General features: G+C 36.0%; 1 protein-coding gene across 1 annotated transcript in view; it reads left to right on the top strand.

Annotated features, from left to right (window-relative positions):
• Positions 1–340: 340 nt before the first annotated feature.
• The window catches only part of LOC121391438 (guanine nucleotide exchange factor DBS-like), a 48,307-nt gene continuing 22,833 nt past the window's right edge, over positions 341–25,814 (top strand). Inside the window, 7 exon segments of the mRNA XM_041523075.1 lie at positions 341–346; positions 904–1,024; positions 2,558–2,638; positions 23,485–23,552; positions 24,215–24,406; positions 25,570–25,670; positions 25,672–25,750. Of these exon segments, the coding sequence (XP_041379009.1) occupies positions 341–346; positions 904–1,024; positions 2,558–2,638; positions 23,485–23,552; positions 24,215–24,406; positions 25,570–25,670; positions 25,672–25,750 (648 nt within the window).

Raw genomic sequence — 25,814 nt, 5'->3', positions numbered from 1 at the left:
TCGCGAATTAACAGAGCGTTTTACCACTGAGCTACGTACCGCACCATTAATATCAGGACATCCTAATCGTGAATTGTTTGCTACATGCCCCTATGTACCCCTTTAGTTTTAGGCACGTCCCTCCAGGGCCACCCCTCAGACAGGGCCAGTGAGACAGTCCATGGCGGAAGTATTATGACAGTGGATTTCCAATTGAAGGGTCTGTAAAGGGTAGTAAATGAACTAAAATAACAAAGTGAATGAAAGTGTAATTATTTCAGATGGAGACCGTATTGAACTGGCCGTTGTGAACCCAGCCTATATGATGGGCCCGGTCTTACATGGAACACAGGGAACAAGTATGGAGGTATGTACCTGAGTCTGTATACTCAAGTTACTTTCTGTAATACGGTTTGAGCATTTATACATCATCAAAAGTGCTTGTCTGAGAATGTTGGGTTGTAGGATCAAACCTTGGCAGACCCATTTGTAGGTTTTTGTCGATCCCATGACTGGTATATCAAAGGTCATGCTGTCCTGTCTGCATGATTGTACATATGAAATACATGACAAAACCTGTCAGATACAGTGTAATACATATTTAAACTAAACATTATTGAAAGGGGTTCTGTCAGGCATCATCCTGTCATGTGTGTATTACTATTGATGATTAATATGTAAACAAATTGTTATCAGGGAACTTGAACATGATCGATATAAAGGTATTCAACGCCAAAGAAATAATTGTTGTTGTAAACTTATATTAGAGCGGGAATCCGTGACTATACCATTTGGTAGGAAGAGATTGCACAATATTGACATAGATTGGTCTCGGATGGTTAGAGACCGTGATAACTGTCCAAATGTCCATCTACATGTAGCTCTCTTACTGTCAAAGTACTCTGGTTACGTATTCTTGTGCAGGTGGTGAAACGTTTGTTGGAAAGATCGATGCCTGCCATACCCAAACTGAACTTCCCCATTGTAGATGTGAGGGACGTCGCTGAGGCTCATATCAAGGCCATGGTAACACCAGAAGCAGCAGGTAACATTTTGTTTATGGGTTATTTGATGGTAAGGATTAAGCTGACCAGTGCCAAAGATTTAAAGTGTCATGTTAAATAATAAGGGTTAAGCTGTTAAACGCCAAAGATGTTAAGTACCATCTTTTATTAATTTTATTCATTAGAATATAGGGGCACATAGCCCAGTGGTAAAGCACTCGCTTGATGAGCTGTCGGTTTAGGATTGATCCTCATTGGTGGACCATTGGGCTATTTCTCGTTCTAGCCAGTGCACCACGACTGGTATATCAATGGCTGTGGTACATATACGTGCTACCAGAGCTGGTTTAAGGATCCGTGGGGCCTGTAGCACAAATAACAGCGGGGCCTCCTTCACACGATATATATTTTGCAACCCCCTCGGGGAGAGGGGGAAAATTACCTGTGGAAAATAAATGTACACATCATTGCAGGGCCCCTTGAAGCACGGGGCTCGTAGCATGTGCTACTAGGATAAACTGGCTCTGTGTGCTACACATCTGTCTAGACTATCCCAGACGTTGTAAGTCGTTGGTACGTCCTGTCTGATGAAATCATGTCGGAAGATTCCGAATAGCATGGCTAGAGCTTGCAACAACTCTACCAACCTTTTCTATCGACATACACATAAACTTCTGGGTATTCTAGGCATATAATTTTTGTTTTTTAAATTTTAATAAATTAAATAAAGTTATGTTTCATTACAAAGTTGATGAACTGATAAACAAACAAAAAATTGACTTCAAAACATGCGGAACATGTTGAATCAACTTGCACGTGCAAATCAACTTTCACGTTGTCGCTTTGTTCCACTGCTAACATGGTGAGTAAAATCGATAAATTCTGACATGCAAGATGACAGGAGAACATTTGTAATTCATGTGCTACCCTGTCTGTGGGATGATGCATATAAAAGATCCCTTGCTGCTAATCGAAAAGAGTAGCCCATGAAGTGGCGACAGTGAGTTTCCTATCTCAATATCTGTGTGGTCCTTAACCATATGTCTGATGACATATAACCGTAAATAAAATGTGTTGAGAGCATCATTAAATAAAACATTTCTTTCTTTTGTAATTTATTTTCAATGTTAACCGATTTCTTAAAAAAATTAACATATGTCTGAAAATTGGAATTGGAAGTTTCTTTTTTGGTTCAGTATATAGTTACTTTGAATATTCATAGACTCGAAATTTTTATTTTTATTTTAATTTTAATATACTTGTAATATTTATACTTTGCAAATTTTAATGATAATATACTTGTAATATTTATACTTTGCAAATTTTAATGATAATATACTTGTAATATTTATACTTTGCACAGCCTCTTTATACAGAGGCTGTGTTTTTAATTTTATATTGATGTTGGTCATCAATGCATGCATTTTTTTTTTACTATATTGTTTGACACCCAATAGCCGAAGGTAATTTTTGTACTGGGTTGTCGTTAAACATTTATTTATTAATTCATTCACTGGTTAAAAGGCGGCGTTGGTGTACAGCTCGGTTAATTAACAGCATCAGTATTATTTCAGGCAAACGCCATCTTGTTACCAGCATAAACCTGTGGATGAAAGAAATGTCCCAAATTCTCGCTAAAGAATTTAAGCCTCAAGGTATTTTTGGTGCAACCAGTTGGCTTCTGTGACGACAAAATAGTTTGTCACATCATCAGCTACGTGGTTGTTACACCATGGCATGCAGTACAGACTTGCTTGAATTTTTGTTTTTTGTTTTTTGCATTTACGGCTCTGTCTGTTGTGTTTATTTTGTCTTGCCACTAACACAATGTTAGATCACAGCAAGTGACATACAGTTACATGGACAGGTGTTATCTGTTTGGATATGCATCGTTTTCATTTGGCATTTATTTCATTGTTCCTGTACAGTTCTTTCCTAGGTCAGGTTAGGTCAGAGTGTTTAACATGCACATCCAGAACAAGCTATTGTAGCGCATGCCTGTCCTGGGTGCTGGTCTCGGTCGGCTCCTCTGCCCAGGACAGGAACGGGTGGGGTGAGGTGGGTTGGAGGAGGGACCGCCTGCACTGGCAGGTGCAAGGGAGCACCAGCAGTCCGACCATAGCCAGTATCAGGTGGAAGGTGGTATGGTGCTATGGAATTTGGAATGTCCTATAGGATTAAATCAAAGAGAATGGGTGTGCATTTTTGATGAAGGAAATATGGCGCAGTTTTGAATGGTCTGCCAAAAGATAAAGATAGGGAGCTTCCGGTACGTATAGTTTTAGAAAATTACTAAGCCGAGAGTAGCTCGTTAAGTTCTGTCTTGCCTCAAACAACCTTTTATAGCAGTGTAGATTTCGGTTGGGTATCAGTTTGAATTTTATCATCAATCATTGGTTGCACTCTGTATGAACCAACCGATCAACCCACTGATCATGAGACGGGATCCCGAAATATCCTTATAAAAATCATTAAAATTAATTGTGGAGGAATCCTAAAAGGAAATTTCTCTTTCGATGCCTGCGTTACTAGAAGCTTGATTCTAGATTTTAAAAGTTTTATGTGTATTGGGCCCAAAGTTTAAAAGTTTAAGACTCTGGACTGAAATCTTGAAAGACGTCGCACACATATGATACATGTACATACATACATGCACGCACTCACACGTGAGTGCGTGCATGTGTGTATGTGTGTGCCGCCATCCCCACTTTTTTTGCACCTTCCTACGCCCGTGTAGATTAAATATCTCATCTTGTTTCACATTAAAAACAGCAAGTTACAAACAATAAACTGGGTATCATTATTATAAACATTGTTTTTAGTTCCTGGTTTACTGTACAGCTATACATGTATAATATGTGTGTGTGTGTGTGTGTGTGCACGTGTGTATTTGTTTGTGTGTGTGTGTTTGTTTGTGTGTGAGTGTGTGTGTGCACACGTGTGTGTGTGTGTGTTTTCTGTGTTTGTGTGTGTGTTTTTTCTCTGTGTGTGTGTGTTTGTGTGTGTGTGTGTGGTTTTTCTGTGTTTGTGTTTGTGCGAGTGTGTATTTGTGTGTGTGTGCCCCCCTCCCCACTTTTTGGCACCTTTCTACGCCCGTGTAGATTAAATATCTCATCTTGTTTCACATTAAAAACAGCAAGTTACAAACAATAAACTGGGTATCATTATTATAAACATTGTTTTTAGTTCCTGGTTTACTGTACAGCTATACATGTATAATATGTGTGTGTGTGTGTGTGTGCACGTGTGTATTTGTGTGTGTGTGTGTGTTTGTTTGTGTGTGAGTGTGTGTGTGCACACGTGTGTGTGTGTGTGTTTTCTGTGTTTGTGTGTGTGTTTTTTCTCTGTGTGTGTGTGTTTGTGTGTGTGTGTGTGGTTTTTCTGTGTTTGTGTTTGTGCGAGTGTGTATTTGTGTGTGTGTGCCCCCCTCCCCACTTTTTGGCACCTTTCTACGCCCGTGTAGATTAAATATCTCATCTTGTTTCACATTAAAAACGGCAAGTTACAAACAATAAACTGGGTATCATTATTATAAACATTGTTTTTAGTTCCTGGTTTACTGTACAGCTATACATGTATAATATGTGTGTGTGCGCGCTTGTGCGTGCGTGTGTTTGTGTGTATCTGTGTTTGTGTGTATCTGTGTGTGTGTATCTGTGTGTGTGTATCTGTGTGTGTGTTTTCTGTGTGTGTGTATGTGTGGGTTTTTTTCTGTGTTTGTGTGTGTATGTAAGTGTGTGTGTCTGTGTGTGTGCGCGCGAGTTTGTGTGTGTGCAGAGGTGTCAACTTGTACGGTTTACCCGTAAGCCTTACAGGTTTTTGCGATTTGCACAGGCTTATGGGCGTAAGATGCAATCCTTACAGATTGTTATGAATTTGATGAATTTGTTCGTGTTTGTGTGTTTGTGTGTGTGTTTTTTTCTCTGTTTTTTTTTTTCTTCTTCTGTGTTTGTGTGCATGCTTGTGTGTGTGTATTTGTATGCGTGACCGGCCTCGGTGGCACAGTGGTTAAGCCATCGGACTACAGGCTGGTAGGTACTGGGTTCGGATCCCAGTCGAGGCATGGGATTTTTAATCCAGATACCGACTCCAAACCCTGAGTGAGTGCTCCGCAAGGCTCAATGGGTAGGTGTAAACCACTTGCACCGACCAGTGATCCATAACTGGTTCAACAAAGGCCATGGTTTGTGCTATCCTGCCTGTGGGAAGCGCAAATAAAAGATCCCTTGCTGCCTGTCAAAAAAAGAGTAGCCTATGTGGCGACAGCGGGTTTCCTCTTCAAAACAGTGTCAAAATGACCAAATGTTTGACATCCAATAGCCAATGATAAGATAAAAAATCAATGTGCTCTAGTGGCGTCGTTAAATAAAACAAACTTTACTTTGTGTGTGTGAGTGTGTGTGTGTGCACGTGTGTGTATTTGTGTGTGTGTGCACACGTGTGTGCCCCCCTCCCCACTTTTTGGCACCTTCCTACGCCCATGTAGATTAAATATCTCATCTTGTTTCACATTAAAAACAGCAAGTTACAAACAATAAACTGGGTATCATTATTATAAACATTATTTTTAGTTCCTGGTTAACTGTACAGCTATACATGTACAGTATATTCTGTTAGATTTAATTGTATAACTTGAAATTTAGTATGTTCATATCTGTTAGTTAATCTTGGTGTAAAACTGCTGTGAGTGGATAAAATACAGGCTTATTATTAAGACTGATTATTGCTTGTGTCAATCTATCAGTATTTTCTTATTCTTTGAAGATTATTTCAGTCATGTCTATTGCTGGCTGATTCCAGAGCTATAGGTCATACAACACAGTAGTAAATTAAGCCATTAGATTTAAGGTTTGTAAGTCTTATGGGATACCCTACAGAAAAGAGAAAATGTAGAGATCAAAATAATAGTGATATGTGAACAAATAAAAAATATTTTAGATGTATCAGGTGAAATAGCAATTCACATGCTAAAACTATAAAAATAAATAACCTATTTTTTTTAAGTGACTGATGTACATACATTAATTATCTCATCTATTAGTTACCTTTTGATTCTGTTATATTTTAATTCAATAATTCTCTAAAATGTATCTCATACCAGGGTTTCTGCCAGACGGTAAAACGGGTATGGCACTATACCCAAATTTTTGGCAGATTTAATTTGTTTAAGTTAACCTTTTGACAAAATTAATTATTCTTATCATTTCTGTATGCTTTTCTTCACCCTAACCCTAAACGTAACCCATTTTGTTTCTGGGAGAGCCCCCCCCCCCCCCCCCATACCCCCTGTTGACTGTGGTTGCATTCAATTCCATAGTGCCATACCCAAAATTTTCTTTCTGGCAGAACACTGCATACATGTAGGTCCCAATTTTTCACATTTCCACACTATTCCAAACCCTCCCTTCACCCCACACTGTCTAAATTATTTCCAGCAGGCCATATGTTTTCTTAGCAGGGACAGTATATTTATTTTGATTTGCCATTTAAAAACAAAAAACCACAATAAAAAACCACAACAAAAACACAAAAAATTAACAACAGCAGACCATATTTGATTCTTATTTCAAGTCATGTAAAATTAGGTGTGCAATCATTTGGACAAAGGTTCAAAGTGGGACGTAGCCTAGTGGTAAATTGCTCGCTTGATGCACGTTCAGGCTAGCATCGATCCCTGTCGGTGCATGGACCCATTGGGTTAATTCTCATTCCAGCCACTGCACCAAGACTGGTATTTTAAAGGCAGTGGTATGTGCTATCCTGTCTGTGGGATGATGCATATGAAATATCCCTAGCTACTAATGGACAAGTGTAGCTTGTTTCTTCTCTAAGATTATATATCATAATTACCAAATGTTTGACATTCAATAGCCAATGGTTAATATATATAATGTGCTCTAGTGGTGTCGTTAAACAAAACATACATTACTATTGGACATGGGTACTTAATAGCAAAATGAGTGTTCTGGCTTATGCATCAATGGATCCAAATCTTTGTGGTTAACCTATATTGATAGGCTAGTACATTTTTAATTTAACTGATTCCATAGCTAATGGACTTCATAACAATTAGTCCTGTATATTATTTGTATTACAGTGTCTAATAAAAAAGACATTATTGTTCCAGTGTCAGATGGTCTGATTTAAAATGCATGTGTGGTAATATTTTCCATAGCACAGATCTCGGTTAATAATGTCACCACTTCGTGGGCTACTCTTTCGATTAGCAGCAAAGGATCTTTTACATGCATCATCCCATAGACAGAATACCACATACCATGGCTTTTGATGTACCAGTCATGGTGCACTGGCTGGAGCGAGAAATAGCCCAATGGGCCCACTGATGGGAATCGGTGTATAAGAGATCCCCTGCTGCTAATTTAAAAATGTAGTGAATTTTCTGCATGTCAAAAATTACCAATTGTTACAGATCCAAAAGCCAATGATTAATGAATCAATGTTCTCTAATAGTGTCGTTAAACAAAACAAACTTTAATTTTATCTGGTGTCTCAACTTATTATGATGTTGTCAAAACATTGCTTTGACTCTGTCTTGTGTAGTGATACAAGTTTTATTTTGATAACTGTCTTCTCATTGAAATTTATACAAGAAAGGAAATGTTTTATTTAACAACACATTCAACACATTTTATTTACGGTTATATAGCGTCAGAGTATTTATCCCAAATTTATATACAAAAACATCATTCAAGAATTTCATCTTGGTAAAAAAAAATCATTTCTATTATGATCTGTTTTACACAAGTTACATTTTTGTATCAACAATCTTGAATGGTGAAAATAATTGCTTCAGATATAAGGATTTGAATTTTTGTTTTTTTTAAAGAAAGATCTTTTGATTTATAAATGAAACCATGCATACACATGTAATTTAAGAAAACCTTTGACATTCACCAAAATTGTTTCCAAATGTTGCAGCTGACACCTTCACACATTGAAGGCCATTTGTCAACCGTTCATTAGCCGAAATGGAACCTTGGTCAATATATGTCACCGAATCACATTTCATGTAGCTTTTCCTAAACTGATTGCCCATCATGGCTGTTGTGGAATCTTAAGCAAGGGAACTTAAAATGTCTACAGACAAATATTGGCTAATTTATTCTGTGTTGACCATCTTCATTAACTTGATATTTGTTTGAAAATGACTTGGGTACATTCGTATGTTTGAACGAACCTTTGTGCAAGGAGTTGTCTGTGTTTGATTGTGTATTTAAATGAATAATTGGAAGATTTCAACAGAAGTGTTCTGGTCATACAATGGCAGAGTGGTTAAGAAGGAGTTGTCCGTGTTTGATTGTGTATTTAAGTGAATAATTGGAAGATTTCAACAGAAGTGTTCTGGTCTTACAATGGCATAGCGGTTAAGAAGGAGTTGTCTGTGTTTGATTGTGTATTTAAGTGAATAATTGGAAGATTTCAACAGAAGTGTTCTGGTCATACAATGGCATAGCGGTTAAGAAGGAGTTGTCTGTGTTTGATTGTGTATTTAAATGAATAATTGGAAGATTTCAACAGAAGTGTTCTGGTCTTACAATGGCATAGCGGTTAAGAAGGAGTTGTCTGTGTTTGATTGTGTATTTAAATGAATAATTGGAAGATTTCAACAGAAGTGTTCTGGTCTTACAATGGCATAGCGGTTAAGAAGGAGTTGTCTGTGTTTGATTGTGTATTTAAATGAATAATTGGAAGATTTCAACAGAAGTGTTCTGGTCTTACAATGGCATAGCGGTTAAGAAGGAGTTGTCTGTGTTTGATTGTGTATTTAAATGAATAATTGGAAGATTTCAACAGAAGTGTTCTGGTCTTACAATGGCATAGCGGTTAAGAAGGAGTTGTCTGTGTTTGATTGTGTATTTAAGTGAATAATTGGAAGATTTCAACAGAAGTGTTCTGGTCTTACAATGGCATAGCGGTTAAGAAGGAGTTGTCCATGTTTGATTGTGTATTTAAATGAATAATTGGAAGATTTCAACAGAAGTGTTCTGGTCTTACAATGGCATAGCGGTTAAGAAGGAGTTGTCTGTGTTTGATTGTGTATTTAAGTGAATAATTGGAAGATTTCAACAGAAGTGTTTTGGTCATACAATGGCATAGCAGTTAAGGAGTTGTCTGTGTTTGATTGTGTATTTAAATGAATAATTGGAAGATTTCAACAGAAGTGTTCTGGTCATACAATGACATAGCGGTTAAGAAGGAGTTGTCTGTGTTTGATTGTGTATTTAAATGAATAATTGGAAGATTTCAACAGAAGTGTTCTGGTCTTACAATGGCATAGCGGGTAAGAAGGAGTTGTCTGTGTTTGATTGTGTATTTAAATGAATAATTGGAAGATTTCAACAGAAGTGTTTTGGTCATACAATGGCATAGCGGTTAAGGAGTTGTCCGTGTTTGATTGTGTATTTAAGTGAATAATTGGAAGATTTCAACAGAAGTGTTCTGGTCATACAATGGCATAGTGGTTAAGAAGGAGTTGTCCGTGTTTGATTGTGTATTTAAGTGAATAATTGGAAGATTTCAACAGAAGTGTTCTGGTCATACAATGGCATAGTGGTTAAGAAGGAGTTGTCCGTGTTTGATTGTGTATTTAAGTGAATAATTGGAAGATTTCAACAGAAGTGTTCTGGTCATACAATGACATAGCGGTTAAGAAGGAGTTGTCTGTGTTTGATTGTGTATTTAAATGAATAATTGGAAGATTTCAACATAAGTGTTCTGGTCATACAATGACATAGCGGTTAAGAAGGAGTTGTCTGTGTTTAGTTGTGTATTTAAATGAATAATTGGAAGATTTCAACATAAGTGTTCTGGTCTTACAATGGCATAGCGGTTAAGAAGGAGTTGTCTGTGTTTGATTGTGTATTTAAATGAATAACTGGAAGATTTCAACAGAAGTGTTCTGGTCATACAATGACATAGCGGTTAAGAAGGAGTTGTCTGTGTTTGATTGTGTATTTAAATGAATAATTGGAAGATTTCAACATAAGTGTTCTGGTCATACAATGACATAGCGGTTAAGAAGGAGTTGTCTGTGTTTAGTTGTGTATTTAAATGAATAATTGGAAGATTTCAACATAAGTGTTCTGGTCTTACAATGGCATAGCGGTTAAGAAGGAGTTGTCTGTGTTTGATTGTGTATTTAAATGAATAATTGGAAGATTTCAACATAAGTGTTCTGGTCATACAATGGCATAGCGGTTAAGAAGGAGTTGTCTGTGTTTGATTGTGTATTTAAATGAATAATTGGAAGATTTCAACATAAGTGTTCTGGTCTTATAATGGTATAGCGGTTAAGGAGTTGTCTGTGTTTGATTGTGTATTTAAATGAATAATTGGAAGATTTCAACAGAAGTGTTCTGGTCTTACAATGGCATAGCGGTTAAGAAGGAGTTGTCTGTGTTTGATTGTGTATTTAAATGAATAATTGGAAGATTTCAACATAAGTGTTCTGGTCTTACAATGGCATAGCGGTTAAGAAGGAGTTGTCTGTGTTTGATTGTGTATTTAAATGAATAATTGGAAGATTTCAACAGAAGTGTTCTGGTCTTACAATGGCATAGCGGTTAAGAAGGAGTTGTCTGTGTTTGATTGTGTATTTAAATGAATAATTGGAAGATTTCAACAGAAGTGTTCTGGTCTTACAATGGCATAGCGGTTAAGAAGGAGTTGTCTGTGTTTGATTGTGTATTTAAATGAATAATTGGAAGATTTCAACAGAAGTGTTCTGGTCTTACAATGGCATAGCGGTTAAGAAGGAGTTGTCTGTGTTTGATTGTGTATTTAAATGAATAATTGGAAGATTTCAACAGAAGTGTTCTGGTCTTACAATGGCATAGCGGTTAAGAAGGAGTTGTCTGTGTTTGATTGTGTATTTAAATGAATAATTGGAAGATTTCAACATAAGTGTTCTGGTCTTACAATGGCATAGCGGTTAAGAAGGAGTTGTCTGTGTTTGATTGTGTATTTAAATGAATAATTGGAAGATTTCAACAGAAGTGTTTTGGTCATACAATGGCATAGCAGTTAAGGAGTTGTCCGTGTTTGATTGTGTATTTAAATGAATAACTGAAAGATTTCAACATAAGTGTTCTGGTCTTACAATGGCATAGCGGTTAAGAAGGAGTTGTCCGTGTTTGATTGTGTATTTAAATGAATAACTGAAAGATTTCAACAGAAGTGTTCTGGTCTTACAATGGCATAGCGGTTAAGAAGGAGTTGTCCGTGTTTGATTGTGTATTTAAGTGAATAATTGGAAGATTTCAACAGAAGTGTTCTGGTCTTACAATGGCATAGCGGTTAAGAAGGAGTTGTCTGTGTTTGATTGTGTATTTAAATGAATAATTGGAAGATTTCAACAGAAGTGTTCTGGTCTTACAATGGCATAGCGGTTAAGAAGGAGTTGTCTGTGTTTGATTGTGTATTTAAGTGAATAATTGGAAGATTTCAACATAAGTGTTCTGGTCATACAATGACATAGCGGTTAAGAAGGAGTTGTCTGTGTTTAGTTGTGTATTTAAATGAATAATTGGAAGATTTCAACATAAGTGTTCTGGTCTTACAATGGCATAGCGGTTAAGAAGGAGTTGTCTGTGTTTGATTGTGTATTTAAATGAATAATTGGAAGATTTCAACAGAAGTGTTCTGGTCTTACAATGGCATAGCGGTTAAGAAGGAGTTGTCTGTGTTTGATTGTGTATTTAAATGAATAATTGGAAGATTTCAACAGAAGTGTTCTGGTCTTACAATGGCATAGCGGTTAAGAAGGAGTTGTCTGTGTTTGATTGTGTATTTAAATGAATAATTGGAAGATTTCAACAGAAGTGTTTTGGTCATACAATGGCATAGCGGTTAAGGAGTTGTCCGTGTTTGATTGTGTATTTAAATGAATAATTGGAAGATTTCAACATAAGTGTTCTGGTCTTACAATGGCATAGCGGTTAAGAAGGAGTTGTCCGTGTTTGATTGTGTATTTAAGTGAATAATTGGAAGATTTCAACAGAAGTGTTCTGGTCTTACAATGGCATAGCGGTTAAGAAGGAGTTGTCTGTGTTTGATTGTGTATTTAAATGAATAATTGGAAGATTTCAACAGAAGTGTTCTGGTCTTACAATGGCATAGCGGTTAAGAAGGAGTTGTCTGTGTTTGATTGTGTATTTAAGTGAATAATTGGAAGATTTCAACATAAGTGTTCTGGTCATACAATGACATAGCGGTTAAGAAGGAGTTGTCTGTGTTTACTTGTGTATTTAAATGAATAATTGGAAGATTTCAACATAAGTGTTCTGGTCTTACAATGGCATAGCGGTTAAGAAGGAGTTGTCTGTGTTTGATTGTGTATTTAAATGAATAACTGGAAGATTTCAACAGAAGTGTTCTGGTCATACAATGACATAGCGGTTAAGAAGGAGTTGTCTGTGTTTGATTGTGTATTTAAATGAATAATTGGAAGATTTCAACAGAAGTGTTCTGGTCATACAATGACATAGCGGTTAAGAAGGAGTTGTCTGTGTTTGATTGTGTATTTAAATGAATAATTGGAAGATTTCAACAGAAGTGTTCTGGTCTTACAATGGCATAGCGGGTAAGAAGGAGTTGTCTGTGTTTGATTGTGTATTTAAATGAATAATTGGAAGATTTCAACAGAAGTGTTTTGGTCATACAATGGCATAGCGGTTAAGGGGTTGTCCGTGTTTGATTGTGTATTTAAGTGAATAATTGGAAGATTTCAACAGAAGTGTTCTGGTCATACAATGGCATAGTGGTTAAGAAGGAGTTGTCCGTGTTTGATTGTGTATTTAAGTGAATAATTGGAAGATTTCAACAGAAGTGTTCTGGTCATACAATGGCATAGTGGTTAAGAAGGAGTTGTCCGTGTTTGATTGTGTATTTAAGTGAATAATTGGAAGATTTCAACAGAAGTGTTCTGGTCATACAATGACATAGCGGTTAAGAAGGAGTTGTCTGTGTTTGATTGTGTATTTAAATGAATAATTGGAAGATTTCAACATAAGTGTTCTGGTCATACAATGACATAGCGGTTAAGAAGGAGTTGTCTGTGTTTAGTTGTGTATTTAAATGAATAATTGGAAGATTTCAACATAAGTGTTCTGGTCTTACAATGGCATAGCGGTTAAGAAGGAGTTGTCTGTGTTTGATTGTGTATTTAAATGAATAACTGGAAGATTTCAACAGAAGTGTTCTGGTCATACAATGACATAGCGGTTAAGAAGGAGTTGTCTGTGTTTGATTGTGTATTTAAATGAATAATTGGAAGATTTCAACATAAGTGTTCTGGTCATACAATGACATAGCGGTTAAGAAGGAGTTGTCTGTGTTTAGTTGTGTATTTAAATGAATAATTGGAAGATTTCAACATAAGTGTTCTGGTCTTACAATGGCATAGCGGTTAAGAAGGAGTTGTCTGTGTTTGATTGTGTATTTAAATGAATAATTGGAAGATTTCAACATAAGTGTTCTGGTCATACAATGGCATAGCGGTTAAGAAGGAGTTGTCTGTGTTTGATTGTGTATTTAAATGAATAATTGGAAGATTTCAACATAAGTGTTCTGGTCTTATAATGGTATAGCGGTTAAGGAGTTGTCTGTGTTTGATTGTGTATTTAAATGAATAATTGGAAGATTTCAACAGAAGTGTTCTGGTCTTACAATGGCATAGCGGTTAAGAAGGAGTTGTCTGTGTTTGATTGTGTATTTAAATGAATAATTGGAAGATTTCAACAGAAGTGTTCTGGTCTTACAATGGCATAGCGGTTAAGAAGGAGTTGTCTGTGTTTGATTGTGTATTTAAATGAATAATTGGAAGATTTCAACAGAAGTGTTCTGGTCTTACAATGGCATAGCGGTTAAGAAGGAGTTGTCTGTGTTTGATTGTGTATTTAAATGAATAATTGGAAGATTTCAACAGAAGTGTTCTGGTCTTACAATGGCATAGCGGTTAAGAAGGAGTTGTCTGTGTTTGATTGTGTATTTAAATGAATAATTGGAAGATTTCAACATAAGTGTTCTGGTCTTACAATGGCATAGCGGTTAAGAAGGAGTTGTCTGTGTTTGATTGTGTATTTAAATGAATAATTGGAAGATTTCAACAGAAGTGTTTTGGTCATACAATGGCATAGCAGTTAAGGAGTTGTCCGTGTTTGATTGTGTATTTAAATGAATAACTGAAAGATTTCAACATAAGTGTTCTGGTCTTACAATGGCATAGCGGTTAAGAAGGAGTTGTCCGTGTTTGATTGTGTATTTAAATGAATAACTGAAAGATTTCAACAGAAGTGTTCTGGTCTTACAATGGCATAGCGGTTAAGAAGGAGTTGTCCGTGTTTGATTGTGTATTTAAGTGAATAATTGGAAGATTTCAACAGAAGTGTTCTGGTCTTACAATGGCATAGCGGTTAAGAAGGAGTTGTCTGTGTTTGATTGTGTATTTAAATGAATAATTGGAAGATTTCAACAGAAGTGTTCTGGTCTTACAATGGCATAGCGGTTAAGAAGGAGTTGTCTGTGTTTGATTGTGTATTTAAGTGAATAATTGGAAGATTTCAACATAAGTGTTCTGGTCATACAATGACATAGCGGTTAAGAAGGAGTTGTCTGTGTTTAGTTGTGTATTTAAATGAATAATTGGAAGATTTCAACATAAGTGTTCTGGTCTTACAATGGCATAGCGGTTAAGAAGGAGTTGTCTGTGTTTGATTGTGTATTTAAATGAATAATTGGAAGATTTCAACAGAAGTGTTCTGGTCTTACAATGGCATAGCGGTTAAGAAGGAGTTGTCTGTGTTTGATTGTGTATTTAAATGAATAATTGGAAGATTTCAACAGAAGTGTTCTGGTCTTACAATGGCATAGCGGTTAAGAAGGAGTTGTCTGTGTTTGATTGTGTATTTAAATGAATAATTGGAAGATTTCAACAGAAGTGTTTTGGTCATACAATGGCATAGCAGTTAAGGAGTTGTCCGTGTTTGATTGTGTATTTAAATGAATAACTGAAAGATTTCAACATAAGTGTTCTGGTCTTACAATGGCATAGCGGTTAAGAAGGAGTTGTCCGTGTTTGATTGTGTATTTAAGTGAATAATTGGAAGATTTCAACAGAAGTGTTCTGGTCTTACAATGGCATAGCGGTTAAGAAGGAGTTGTCTGTGTTTGATTGTGTATTTAAGTGAATAATTGGAAGATTTCAACATAAGTGTTCTGGTCATACAATGACATAGCGGTTAAGAAGGAGTTGTCTGTGTTTAGTTGTGTATTTAAATGAATAATTGGAAGATTTCAACATAAGTGTTCTGGTCTTACAATGGCATAGCGGTTAAGAAGGAGTTGTCTGTGTTTGATTGTGTATTTAAATGAATAACTGGAAGATTTCAACAGAAGTGTTCTGGTCATACAATGACATAGCGGTTAAGAAGGAGTTGTCTGTGTTTGATTGTGTATTTAAATGAATAATTGGAAGATTTCAACATAAGTGTTCTGGTCATACAATGACATAGCGGTTAAGAAGGAGTTGTCTGTGTTTAGTTGTGTATTTAAATGAATAATTGGAAGATTTCAACATAAGTGTTCTGGTCTTACAATGGCATAGCGGTTAAGAAGGAGTTGTCTGTGTTTGATTGTGTATTTAAATGAATAATTGGAAGATTTCAACATAAGTGTTCTGGTCATACAATGGCATAGCGGTTAAGAAGGAGTTGTCTGTGTTTGATTGTGTATTTAAATGAATAATTGGAAGATTTCAACATAAGTGTTCTGGTCTTATAATGGTATAGCGGTTAAGGAGTTGTCTGTGTTTGATTGTGTATTTAAATGAATAATTGGAAGATTTCAACAGAAGTGTTCTGGTCTTACAATGGCATAGCGGTTAAGAAGGAGTTGTCTGTGTTTGATTGTGTATTTAAATGAATAATTGGAAGATTTCAACATAAGTGTTCTGGTCTTACAATGGCATAGCGGTTAAGAAGGAGTTGTCTGTGTTTGATTGTGTATTTAAATGAATAATTGGAAGATTTCAACAGAAGTGTTCTGGTCTTACAATGGCATAGCGGTTAAGAAGGAGTTGTCTGTGTTTGATTGTGTATTTAAATGAATAATTGGAAGATTTCAACAGAAGTGTTCTGGTCTTACAATGGCATAGCGGTTAAGAAGGAGTTGTCTGTGTTTGATTGTGTATTTAAATGAATAATTGGAAGATTTCAACAGAAGTGTTCTGGTCTTACAATGGCATAGCGGTTAAGAAGGAGTTGTCTGTGTTTGATTGTGTATTTAAATGAATAATTGGAAGATTTCAACAGAAGTGTTCTGGTCTTACAATGGCATAGCGGTTAAGAAGGAGTTGTCTGTGTTTGATTGTGTATTTAAATGAATAATTGGAAGATTTCAACAGAAGTGTTCTGGTCTTACAATGGCATAGCGGTTAAGAAGGAGTTGTCTGTGTTTGATTGTGTATTTAAATGAATAATTGGAAGATTTCAACAGAAGTGTTTTGGTCATACAATGGCATAGCAGTTAAGGAGTTGTCCGTGTTTGATTGTGTATTTAAATGAATAACTGAAAGATTTCAACATAAGTGTTCTGGTCTTACAATGGCATAGCGGTTAAGAAGGAGTTGTCTGTGTTTGATTGTGTATTTAAATGAATAACTGGAAGATTTCAACAGAAGTGTTCTGGTCATACAATGACATAGCGGTTAAGAAGGAGTTGTCTGTGTTTGATTGTGTATTTAAATGAATAATTGGAAGATTTCAACATAAGTGTTCTGGTCATACAATGACATAGCGGTTAAGAAGGAGTTGTCTGTGTTTAGTTGTGTATTTAAATGAATAATTGGAAGATTTCAACATAAGTGTTCTGGTCTTACAATGGCATAGCGGTTAAGAAGGAGTTGTCTGTGTTTGATTGTGTATTTAAATGAATAATTGGAAGATTTCAACATAAGTGTTCTGGTCATACAATGGCATAGCGGTTAAGAAGGAGTTGTCTGTGTTTGATTGTGTATTTAAATGAATAATTGGAAGATTTCAACATAAGTGTTCTGGTCTTATAATGGTATAGCGGTTAAGGAGTTGTCTGTGTTTGATTGTGTATTTAAATGAATAATTGGAAGATTTCAACAGAAGTGTTCTGGTCTTACAATGGCATAGCGGTTAAGAAGGAGTTGTCTGTGTTTGATTGTGTATTTAAATGAATAATTGGAAGATTTCAACATAAGTGTTCTGGTCTTACAATGGCATAGCGGTTAAGAAGGAGTTGTCTGTGTTTGATTGTGTATTTAAATGAATAATTGGAAGATTTCAACAGAAGTGTTCTGGTCTTACAATGGCATAGCGGTTAAGAAGGAGTTGTCTGTGTTTGATTGTGTATTTAAATGAATAATTGGAAGATTTCAACAGAAGTGTTCTGGTCTTACAATGGCATAGCGGTTAAGAAGGAGTTGTCTGTGTTTGATTGTGTATTTAAATGAATAATTGGAAGATTTCAACAGAAGTGTTCTGGTCTTACAATGGCATAGCGGTTAAGAAGGAGTTGTCTGTGTTTGATTGTGTATTTAAATGAATAATTGGAAGATTTCAACAGAAGTGTTCTGGTCTTACAATGGCATAGCGGTTAAGAAGGAGTTGTCTGTGTTTGATTGTGTATTTAAATGAATAATTGGAAGATTTCAACAGAAGTGTTCTGGTCTTACAATGGCATAGCGGTTAAGAAGGAGTTGTCTGTGTTTGATTGTGTATTTAAATGAATAATTGGAAGATTTCAACAGAAGTGTTTTGGTCATACAATGGCATAGCAGTTAAGGAGTTGTCCGTGTTTGATTGTGTATTTAAATGAATAACTGAAAGATTTCAACATAAGTGTTCTGGTCTTACAATGGCATAGCGGTTAAGAAGGAGTTGTCTGTGTTTGATTGTGTATTTAAATGAATAACTGGAAGATTTCAACAGAAGTGTTCTGGTCATACAATGACATAGCGGTTAAGAAGGAGTTGTCTGTGTTTGATTGTGTATTTAAATGAATAATTGGAAGATTTCAACATAAGTGTTCTGGTCATACAATGACATAGCGGTTAAGAAGCAGTTGTCTGTGTTTAGTTGTGTATTTAAATGAATAATTGGAAGATTTCAACATAAGTGTTCTGGTCTTACAATGGCATAGCGGTTAAGAAGGAGTTGTCTGTGTTTGATTGTGTATTTAAATGAATAATTGGAAGATTTCAACATAAGTGTTCTGGTCTTATAATGGTATAGCGGTTAAGAAGGAGTTGTCTGTGTTTAGTTGTGTATTTAAATGAATAATTGGAAGATTTCAACAGAAGTGTTCTGGTCTTACAATGGCATAGCGGTTAAGAAGGAGTTGTCTGTGTTTGATTGTGTATTTAAATGAATAATTGGAAGATTTCAACATAAGTGTTCTGGTCTTACAATGGCATAGCGGTTAAGAAGGAGTTGTCTGTGTTTGATTGTGTATTTAAATGAATAATTGGAAGATTTCAACAGAAGTGTTCTGGTCTTACAATGGCATAGCGGTTAAGAAGGAGTTGTCTGTGTTTGATTGTGTATTTAAATGAATAATTGGAAGATTTCAACAGAAGTGTTCTGGTCTTACAATGGCATAGCGGTTAAGAAGGAGTTGTCTGTGTTTGATTGTGTATTTAAATGAATAATTGGAAGATTTCAACAGAAGTGTTCTGGTCTTACAATGGCATAGCGGTTAAGAAGGAGTTGTCTGTGTTTGATTGTGTATTTAAATGAATAATTGGAAGATTTCAACAGAAGTGTTCTGGTCTTACAATGGCATAGTGGTTAAGAAGGAGTTGTCTGTGTTTGATTGTGTATTTAAATGAATAATTGGAAGATTTCAACAGAAGTGTTCTGGTCTTACAATGGCATAGCGGTTAAGAAGGAGTTGTCTGTGTTTGATTGTGTATTTAAATGAATAATTGGAAGATTTCAACAGAAGTGTTTTGGTCATACAATGGCATAGCAGTTAAGGAGTTGTCCGTGTTTGATTGTGTATTTAAATGAATAACTGAAAGATTTCAACATAAGTGTTCTGGTCTTACAATGGCATAGCGGTTAAGAAGGAGTTGTCCGTGTTTGATTGTGTATTTAAGTGAATAATTGGAAGATTTCAACAGAAGTGTTCTGGTCTTACAATGGCATAGCGGTTAAGAAGGAGTTGTCTGTGTTTGATTGTGTATTTAAATGAATAATTGGAAGATTTCAACAGAAGTGTTCTGGTCTTACAATGGCATAGCGGTTAAGAAGGAGTTGTCTGTGTTTGATTGTGTATTTAAATGAATAATTGGAAGATTTCAACAGAAGTGTTCTGGTCATACAATGGCATAGTGGTTAAGAAGGAGTTGTCCGTGTTTGATTGTGTATTTAAGTGAATAATTGGAAGATTTCAACAGAAGTGTTCTGGTCATACAATGGCATAGCGGTTAAGGAGTTGTCTGTGTTTGATTGTGTATTTAAATGAATAACTGAAAGATTTCAACAGAAGTGTTCTGGTCATACAATGACATAGCGGTTAAGAAGGAGTTGTCTGTGTTTGATTGTGTATTTAAATGAATAATTGGAAGATTTCAACATAAGTGTTCTGGTCATACAATGACATAGCGGTTAAGAAGGAGTTGTCTGTGTTTAGTTGTGTATTTAAATGAATAATTGGAAGATTTCAACATAAGTGTTCTGGTCTTACAATGGCATAGCGGTTAAGAAGGAGTTGTCTGTGTTTGATTGTGTATTTAAATGAATAATTGGAAGATTTCAACATAAGTGTTCTGGTCATACAATGGCATAGCGGTTAAGAAGGAGTTGTCTGTGTTTGATTGTGTATTTAAATGAATAATTGGAAGATTTCAACATAAGTGTTCTGGTCTTATAATGGTATAGCGGTTAAGGAGTTGTCTGTGTTTGATTGTGTATTTAAATGAATAATTGGAAGATTTCAACAGAAGTGTTCTGGTCTTACAATGGCATAGCGGTTAAGAAGGAGTTGTCTGTGTTTGATTGTGTATTTAAATGAATAATTGGAAGATTTCAACATAAGTGTTCTGGTCTTACAATGGCATAGCGGTTAAGAAGGAGTTGTCTGTGTTTGATTGTGTATTTAAATGAATAATTGGAAGATTTCAACAGAAGTGTTCTGGTCTTACAATGGCATAGCGGTTAAGAAGGAGTTGTCTGTGTTTGATTGTGTATTTAAATGAATAATTGGAAGATTTCAACAGAAGTGTTCTGGTCTTACAATGGCATAGCGGTTAAGAAGGAGTTGTCTGTGTTTGATTGTGTATTTAAATGAATAATTGGAAGATTTCAACAGAAGTGTTCTGGTCTTACAATGGCATAGCGGTTAAGAAGGAGTTGTCTGTGTTTGATTGTGTATTTAAATGAATAATTGGAAGATTTCAACAGAAGTGTTCTGGTCTTACAATGGCATAGCGGTTAAGAAGGAGTTGTCTGTGTTTGATTGTGTATTTAAATGAATAATTGGAAGATTTCAACATAAGTGTTCTGGTCATACAATGGCATAGAGGTTAAGTTCTCATCTTTACAGGGGACGGGACATAGCCCAATGGTAAAGTACTCGCTTGATGAGCGGTCGGTCTAGGATTGATCCCCATCAGTGGGTGCATTGGTCTATTTCTTATTCCAGCTAGTGTACCACGACTGTTGTATCAAAGGTCATGGTATGTGTTATTCTGTCTGTAGGATGGTACATATAAAATATCCCTTGTTACTAATAAAACCAATTTAGCAGGTATCCTCTCTAAGACTATGTCAGAATTACCAAATATATGACATCCAATAGCCATAGATTAATAAATCAGTGTGCTCTAGTGGTGTCGTTAAACAAAAACTTTCAGCATGTGTGTTTTAGTCTAAGAATGACATAGTGGTTAAATCCTCACAGAGCTTCTAGAATTTTATAAAATCCACTAGCCATGGGATCAGTGATTTAGAAAATTTACTAGCCACGATTAAAAATTGATTAGCCCTTCTTTACTTTAAGTTAATACAGTTTTACAAAATAATAGTAAAAATTGGATATATGTCACCTGAAGAGAGAGATATAGCTTAAAAACACTAACATTGGGGGTGGGTTCAGGATATTCATGTATTTACAAAATAGACTTAACTGCAACAGTTGACATATTTTTTTCAGTAGCCGTTGGGCATGGCAATAGTAGTTATTTACTAGCCCAACATTGAATATCACTAGCCATGGGAGTAGGGCTACCATAATCTAGAAGCCCTGCCTCATTTTGAAGACTGGTAGGCTATATGGGATTGTATCCCTCTGTTCGTTCTGGAGTTGCAAGGGTGACACGAACAGATGGAAGAGGTTGTCCCTGTGTTATTATGTATTTGAAATGAATAATTGCAAGATTTCAACATACATATTCCTGTCTTATAAAGAAATACCTCTAGTGGTTAACTCCTCATCTTGAAGACTGGTAGTCTCTGGGATCCTATCCCTGTGTAGGTTCTGGAATCACAAGATGTCATTTGCAGGCGGCTGCCAGACATGTTTTGCTTTTTGCTGTTCATTTAATAAATGTTCACATGGTATATATATATACTAAGAATAGAATAGAATAGAATAGATGTTTAACATGAAAAATACATCGGCTATTGGGTGGCAAACTATAATAAATGCAAAACATGAAGTGCTAATTACAAAGAATACATGCTTCCAGGGTGATAAAATGTTGTTATTTTTATATATAAGTTGGGAATGTTGATAACCACATGATATATATTAGAAATCTCATCCGTGATTGGTTAATATCAGCTGATAATAATATAATGACTGGTTAATACCAGCTGGTGTTTATATTTAAGACAATCTAATGGAATTGTGTTATTGTTTTCACAATTGTATACACATAGGTACAAGTTCCATGTGTTGTTTAACCTGTATGTATATATATCTATATATTCAGGTATCTATAATCAGTAACGCATAATCTGTAACAATCACTTTCTAATACAGACCGGTTGAGTAAATTCTGTTTATGAATTTCCATATGTGTGCACATATATGGACATGATCGTGTCTGCATATCCTATCACTGAATTATGTATTATTTATTCATATACAAATATATATATATATATATATACAGTATATATATATATATGTATGTATGTATATATATTTTCAATATACTTAGTCTGCATATGTTATTTGTAATAGACTTAGTCTGTGGGTGTGATTTTTAATAGAATTAGTCTGTGGATGTGATTTTTAATAGAATTAGTCTGTGGATGTGATTTTTAATAGACTTACATGTAGTCTGTGGGTGTGATTTTTAATAGAATTAGTCTGTGGGTGTGATTTTTAATAGAATTAGTCTGTGGATGTGATTTTTATGGATTTAGTCTGTGTATGCTATTTGTAATCCTATGCCTCCTCGTGTGGCTTGTATTCACCGCAGATTTCAATGAATGTGTGAAAGGTGTTGGGAGTATGTTTGCTGGTGTAATGTACTTGACCGCGAAATCTGCGTAGCTTGGTCCCCATTGTTTTGACACACTCGCCATATCAGTTTGATTTGCTGCTAAAACTAACACCCTCAAACCCACCCACTGTTGGAATGACCCTGGGTAAACATTTTCAGTAAATACTTTAATTGGGACAGTGATGCAAAGGTTCAAAATATGTGACTGTCTATGGCAAATCTAGGTCAAAATATCTTATAGGAAATTAAATGTAATGTCAATAATTTAAGTAATTAACATAAAAATAGTCAGTTTTTTATAAATTAAATAAGGATTGTTGTTGTAAACTTGTATCAGAGTGGGAAATACCTCACATATATCAGAATTAGCTGATGCAGACTTCGTTCCAGTGTGAGTCCTGGTGCCCTATGTAATACAGTAGATTCTAATTATCACTAGCTGATGCAGACTTCGTTCCAGTGTGAGTCCTGGTGCCCTATGTAATACAGTAGATTCTAATTATCACTAGCTGATTCAGACTTCGTTCCAGTGTGAGTCCTGGTGCCCTATGTAATACAGTAGATTCTAATTATCACTAGCTGATGCAGACTTCGTTCCAGTGTGAGTCCTGGTGCCCTATGTAATACAGTAGATTCTAATTATCACTAGCTGATGCAGACTTCGTTCCAGTGTGAGTCCTGGTGCCCTATGTAATACAGTAGATTCTAATTATCACTAGCTGATGCAGACTTCGTTCCAGTGCGAGTCCTGGTGCCCTATGTAATACAGTAGATTCTAATTATCACTAGCTGATTCAGACTTCGTTCCAGTGTGAGTCCTGGTGCCCTATGTAATACAGTAGATTCTAATTATCACTAGCTGATGCAGACTTCGTTCCAGTGTGAGTCCTGGTGCCCTATGTAATACAGTAGATTCTAATTATCACTAGCTGATGCAGACTTCGTTCCAGTGTGAGTCCTGGTGCCCTATGTAATACAGTAGATTCTAATTATCACTAGCTGATGCAGACCAGAAATTCACTAGCCGCGGGACTGAGGGCCAGTGGATTTGCCAAACCCTGCTACAGGCAAGATATCTTGCCCGATATCGTGCAAGTTGACACAATGTATATACTGCAAGCAATGCATTTACAAAGTTTTCATCTGATTGTCATCATTATTCATACTTACCTAGTGCTAGCACAACCAATTTGTTACCCAACCCGAGTTATATCGTCCACTGAAAAATTGTCTCCTATACCGAAAGTGCTAACATATTAAGTTGAATAAGACCATCACTTCCAAGTCAAGTCTGCTAATAGATTGGTCTGATTACAGCCCTCTACATTGTAACCAATATTCATTTGGCGACTAAAACATTTCATACTATATATATATATATATATAAAATTTAAACAATTTTGATAAAAAAAAAAAAAAAATCTGAAATCCGTAGCAGAAAAAACTACATGTATTAAGAAGATTTTTTTTTTTAACTACCTATAGCCTGATACATGTAATTAAAAAAATTGATTTTTTAATTAATACATTTTTTGACTGCAGCTAATCTTTTAGTCCTCTCCTGGAGGGCTACAGATTTCATCTCCATCTGTGTCAATCCATCTGTTTCTCCCACATATAGTTTTCTGGATGTTTTTTTACACAGTGCCTCAAGATAATAGCCGATGATTAATAAATTAATGTCCTCTAGTGGTGTCGTTAAACAAAACAAACTTTTTATATTTCACAGAGGGACCTGACCCTGGCCGAGAACATGCGTTCGAGCGGGGAACAGCTGATAGCCGACGAGCACTATGCTGTTGACTGCATTCGACCCAAGTGCATGGAACTGCAGCGCATGTGTGAACAGTATAAAGAGTTGCTACGGCGACACAACAAAATCCTCATCAAGTCGCAGGATCTACATGATAGACTGGAAAAGGTGAGTAACATTAGGCTAAAAAATAAAATGTGTGTTTGTGGTTTCCCGACCTACCTTAATGTTATGTACCGGTAGCGTCCCTGAATTTTGTGTAAACATAGATATGAAACCTGAAACACACTTATATGTTATTTAGGCCTCAGTTGCTGTTTCACTGACACAGTTTATTGGGGAAACAAACGGCAATTCATATCTCCATTATTTTATTGATACACATGTACATGTTGTTAGCAAAATGGTCAAATTTGTAATGGAATCGGCTATCAATTTCTGAAAGTGACCAAGACGTTCCGCCATTGTTGTTAGGCAGAGTGTACTTGCAAAAAGTAATCTTTTCAATTAATATGTCCAATACTTTCTTACAGAAAAAAAAAAGTAAGTCGGCCATTGTTATTGTGAAAGCGATTTACAAACTTTTTACTCTTACTATTTCGGAGCAGTGCAATGAGCAAAATGGTGTGAAATATGAATTAGTCTTATTCAACTTACTGTGTTAGCACTTCCAGTAAAAGAGACAATTCTACAGTGGATGATAATTCGAGTTTGGTAGCATATTGGTTGTGCTAGCACTAGGTAAGTATGAATAGTGATGACAATTAGATGAAAACTTTCTAAATGCATTGCATGCAATATATACATGGTGTCGACTTGCACAATATCTATTGGAGGGTTTGGCAAATCCACTGGCCCTCGGTCCAGGCTAGTGATTCTGTGGTCTACATTGGCTAGTGGAAATTATCTACTGTATTGCTATAATACATAGGGTACCAGAACTCACTGGATATGAGATATGTGAGGTATTTTCTAGAAAATTATTAAAATGTGGTTAATTTAAAGAACATTGCTGTCTTGAACACACACCTTAGCTATCTGTCCAGGACAGTGGGTTAGTTGTTAGTTGGTTAGTGGTTAGTGAGAGAGAAGAGAGTGTAGTGGCCTTACACCTACCCATTGAGTCCTTAAGAACTCGCTCTGGGATGGAGCCGGTACCCAGCTGTGAACCCTGTACCTACCAGCCTGTAGTCTGATAGCTTAACCACTGCACCACTGAGGCCGGTTGTGAATTTCTCAAACATTTGTCGAACACTGTTTGCAAGTACCCTAAAGATTTTTTATAGACATGTTCATCATTTTCAGTTTTCACATATATGTTAATATTTCAGGCTAACAGGTGGTGTAACCGTGGCGTCGACATGTTGGCCAATCAGCCAATAGAACAGTGTCAGACCCAGGTGGGGGTGGACAAGGCGTTGCGGGAGATTGAACACGGTCCGCGGTCTCAGGCCGAGTAACCCGAGGGAATTCCATCAAGCCTTTGACGGCATGATGACCACAGAAACACGGGTATGAGAAAGTAGATTACTTTTAGAATACGACTTCAATACACACCTAATATACGTAAAAAGTA

This window comes from Gigantopelta aegis, unplaced genomic scaffold (assembly GCF_016097555.1).
Source record: "Gigantopelta aegis isolate Gae_Host unplaced genomic scaffold, Gae_host_genome ctg2416_pilon_pilon:::debris, whole genome shotgun sequence".
In the NCBI taxonomy this organism is placed as follows: Eukaryota; Metazoa; Mollusca; class Gastropoda; order Neomphalida; family Peltospiridae; genus Gigantopelta; species Gigantopelta aegis.
The sequence above is the reverse complement of the archived record's forward strand: the minus strand, read 5'-3'. Positions and strand labels throughout refer to the sequence as shown.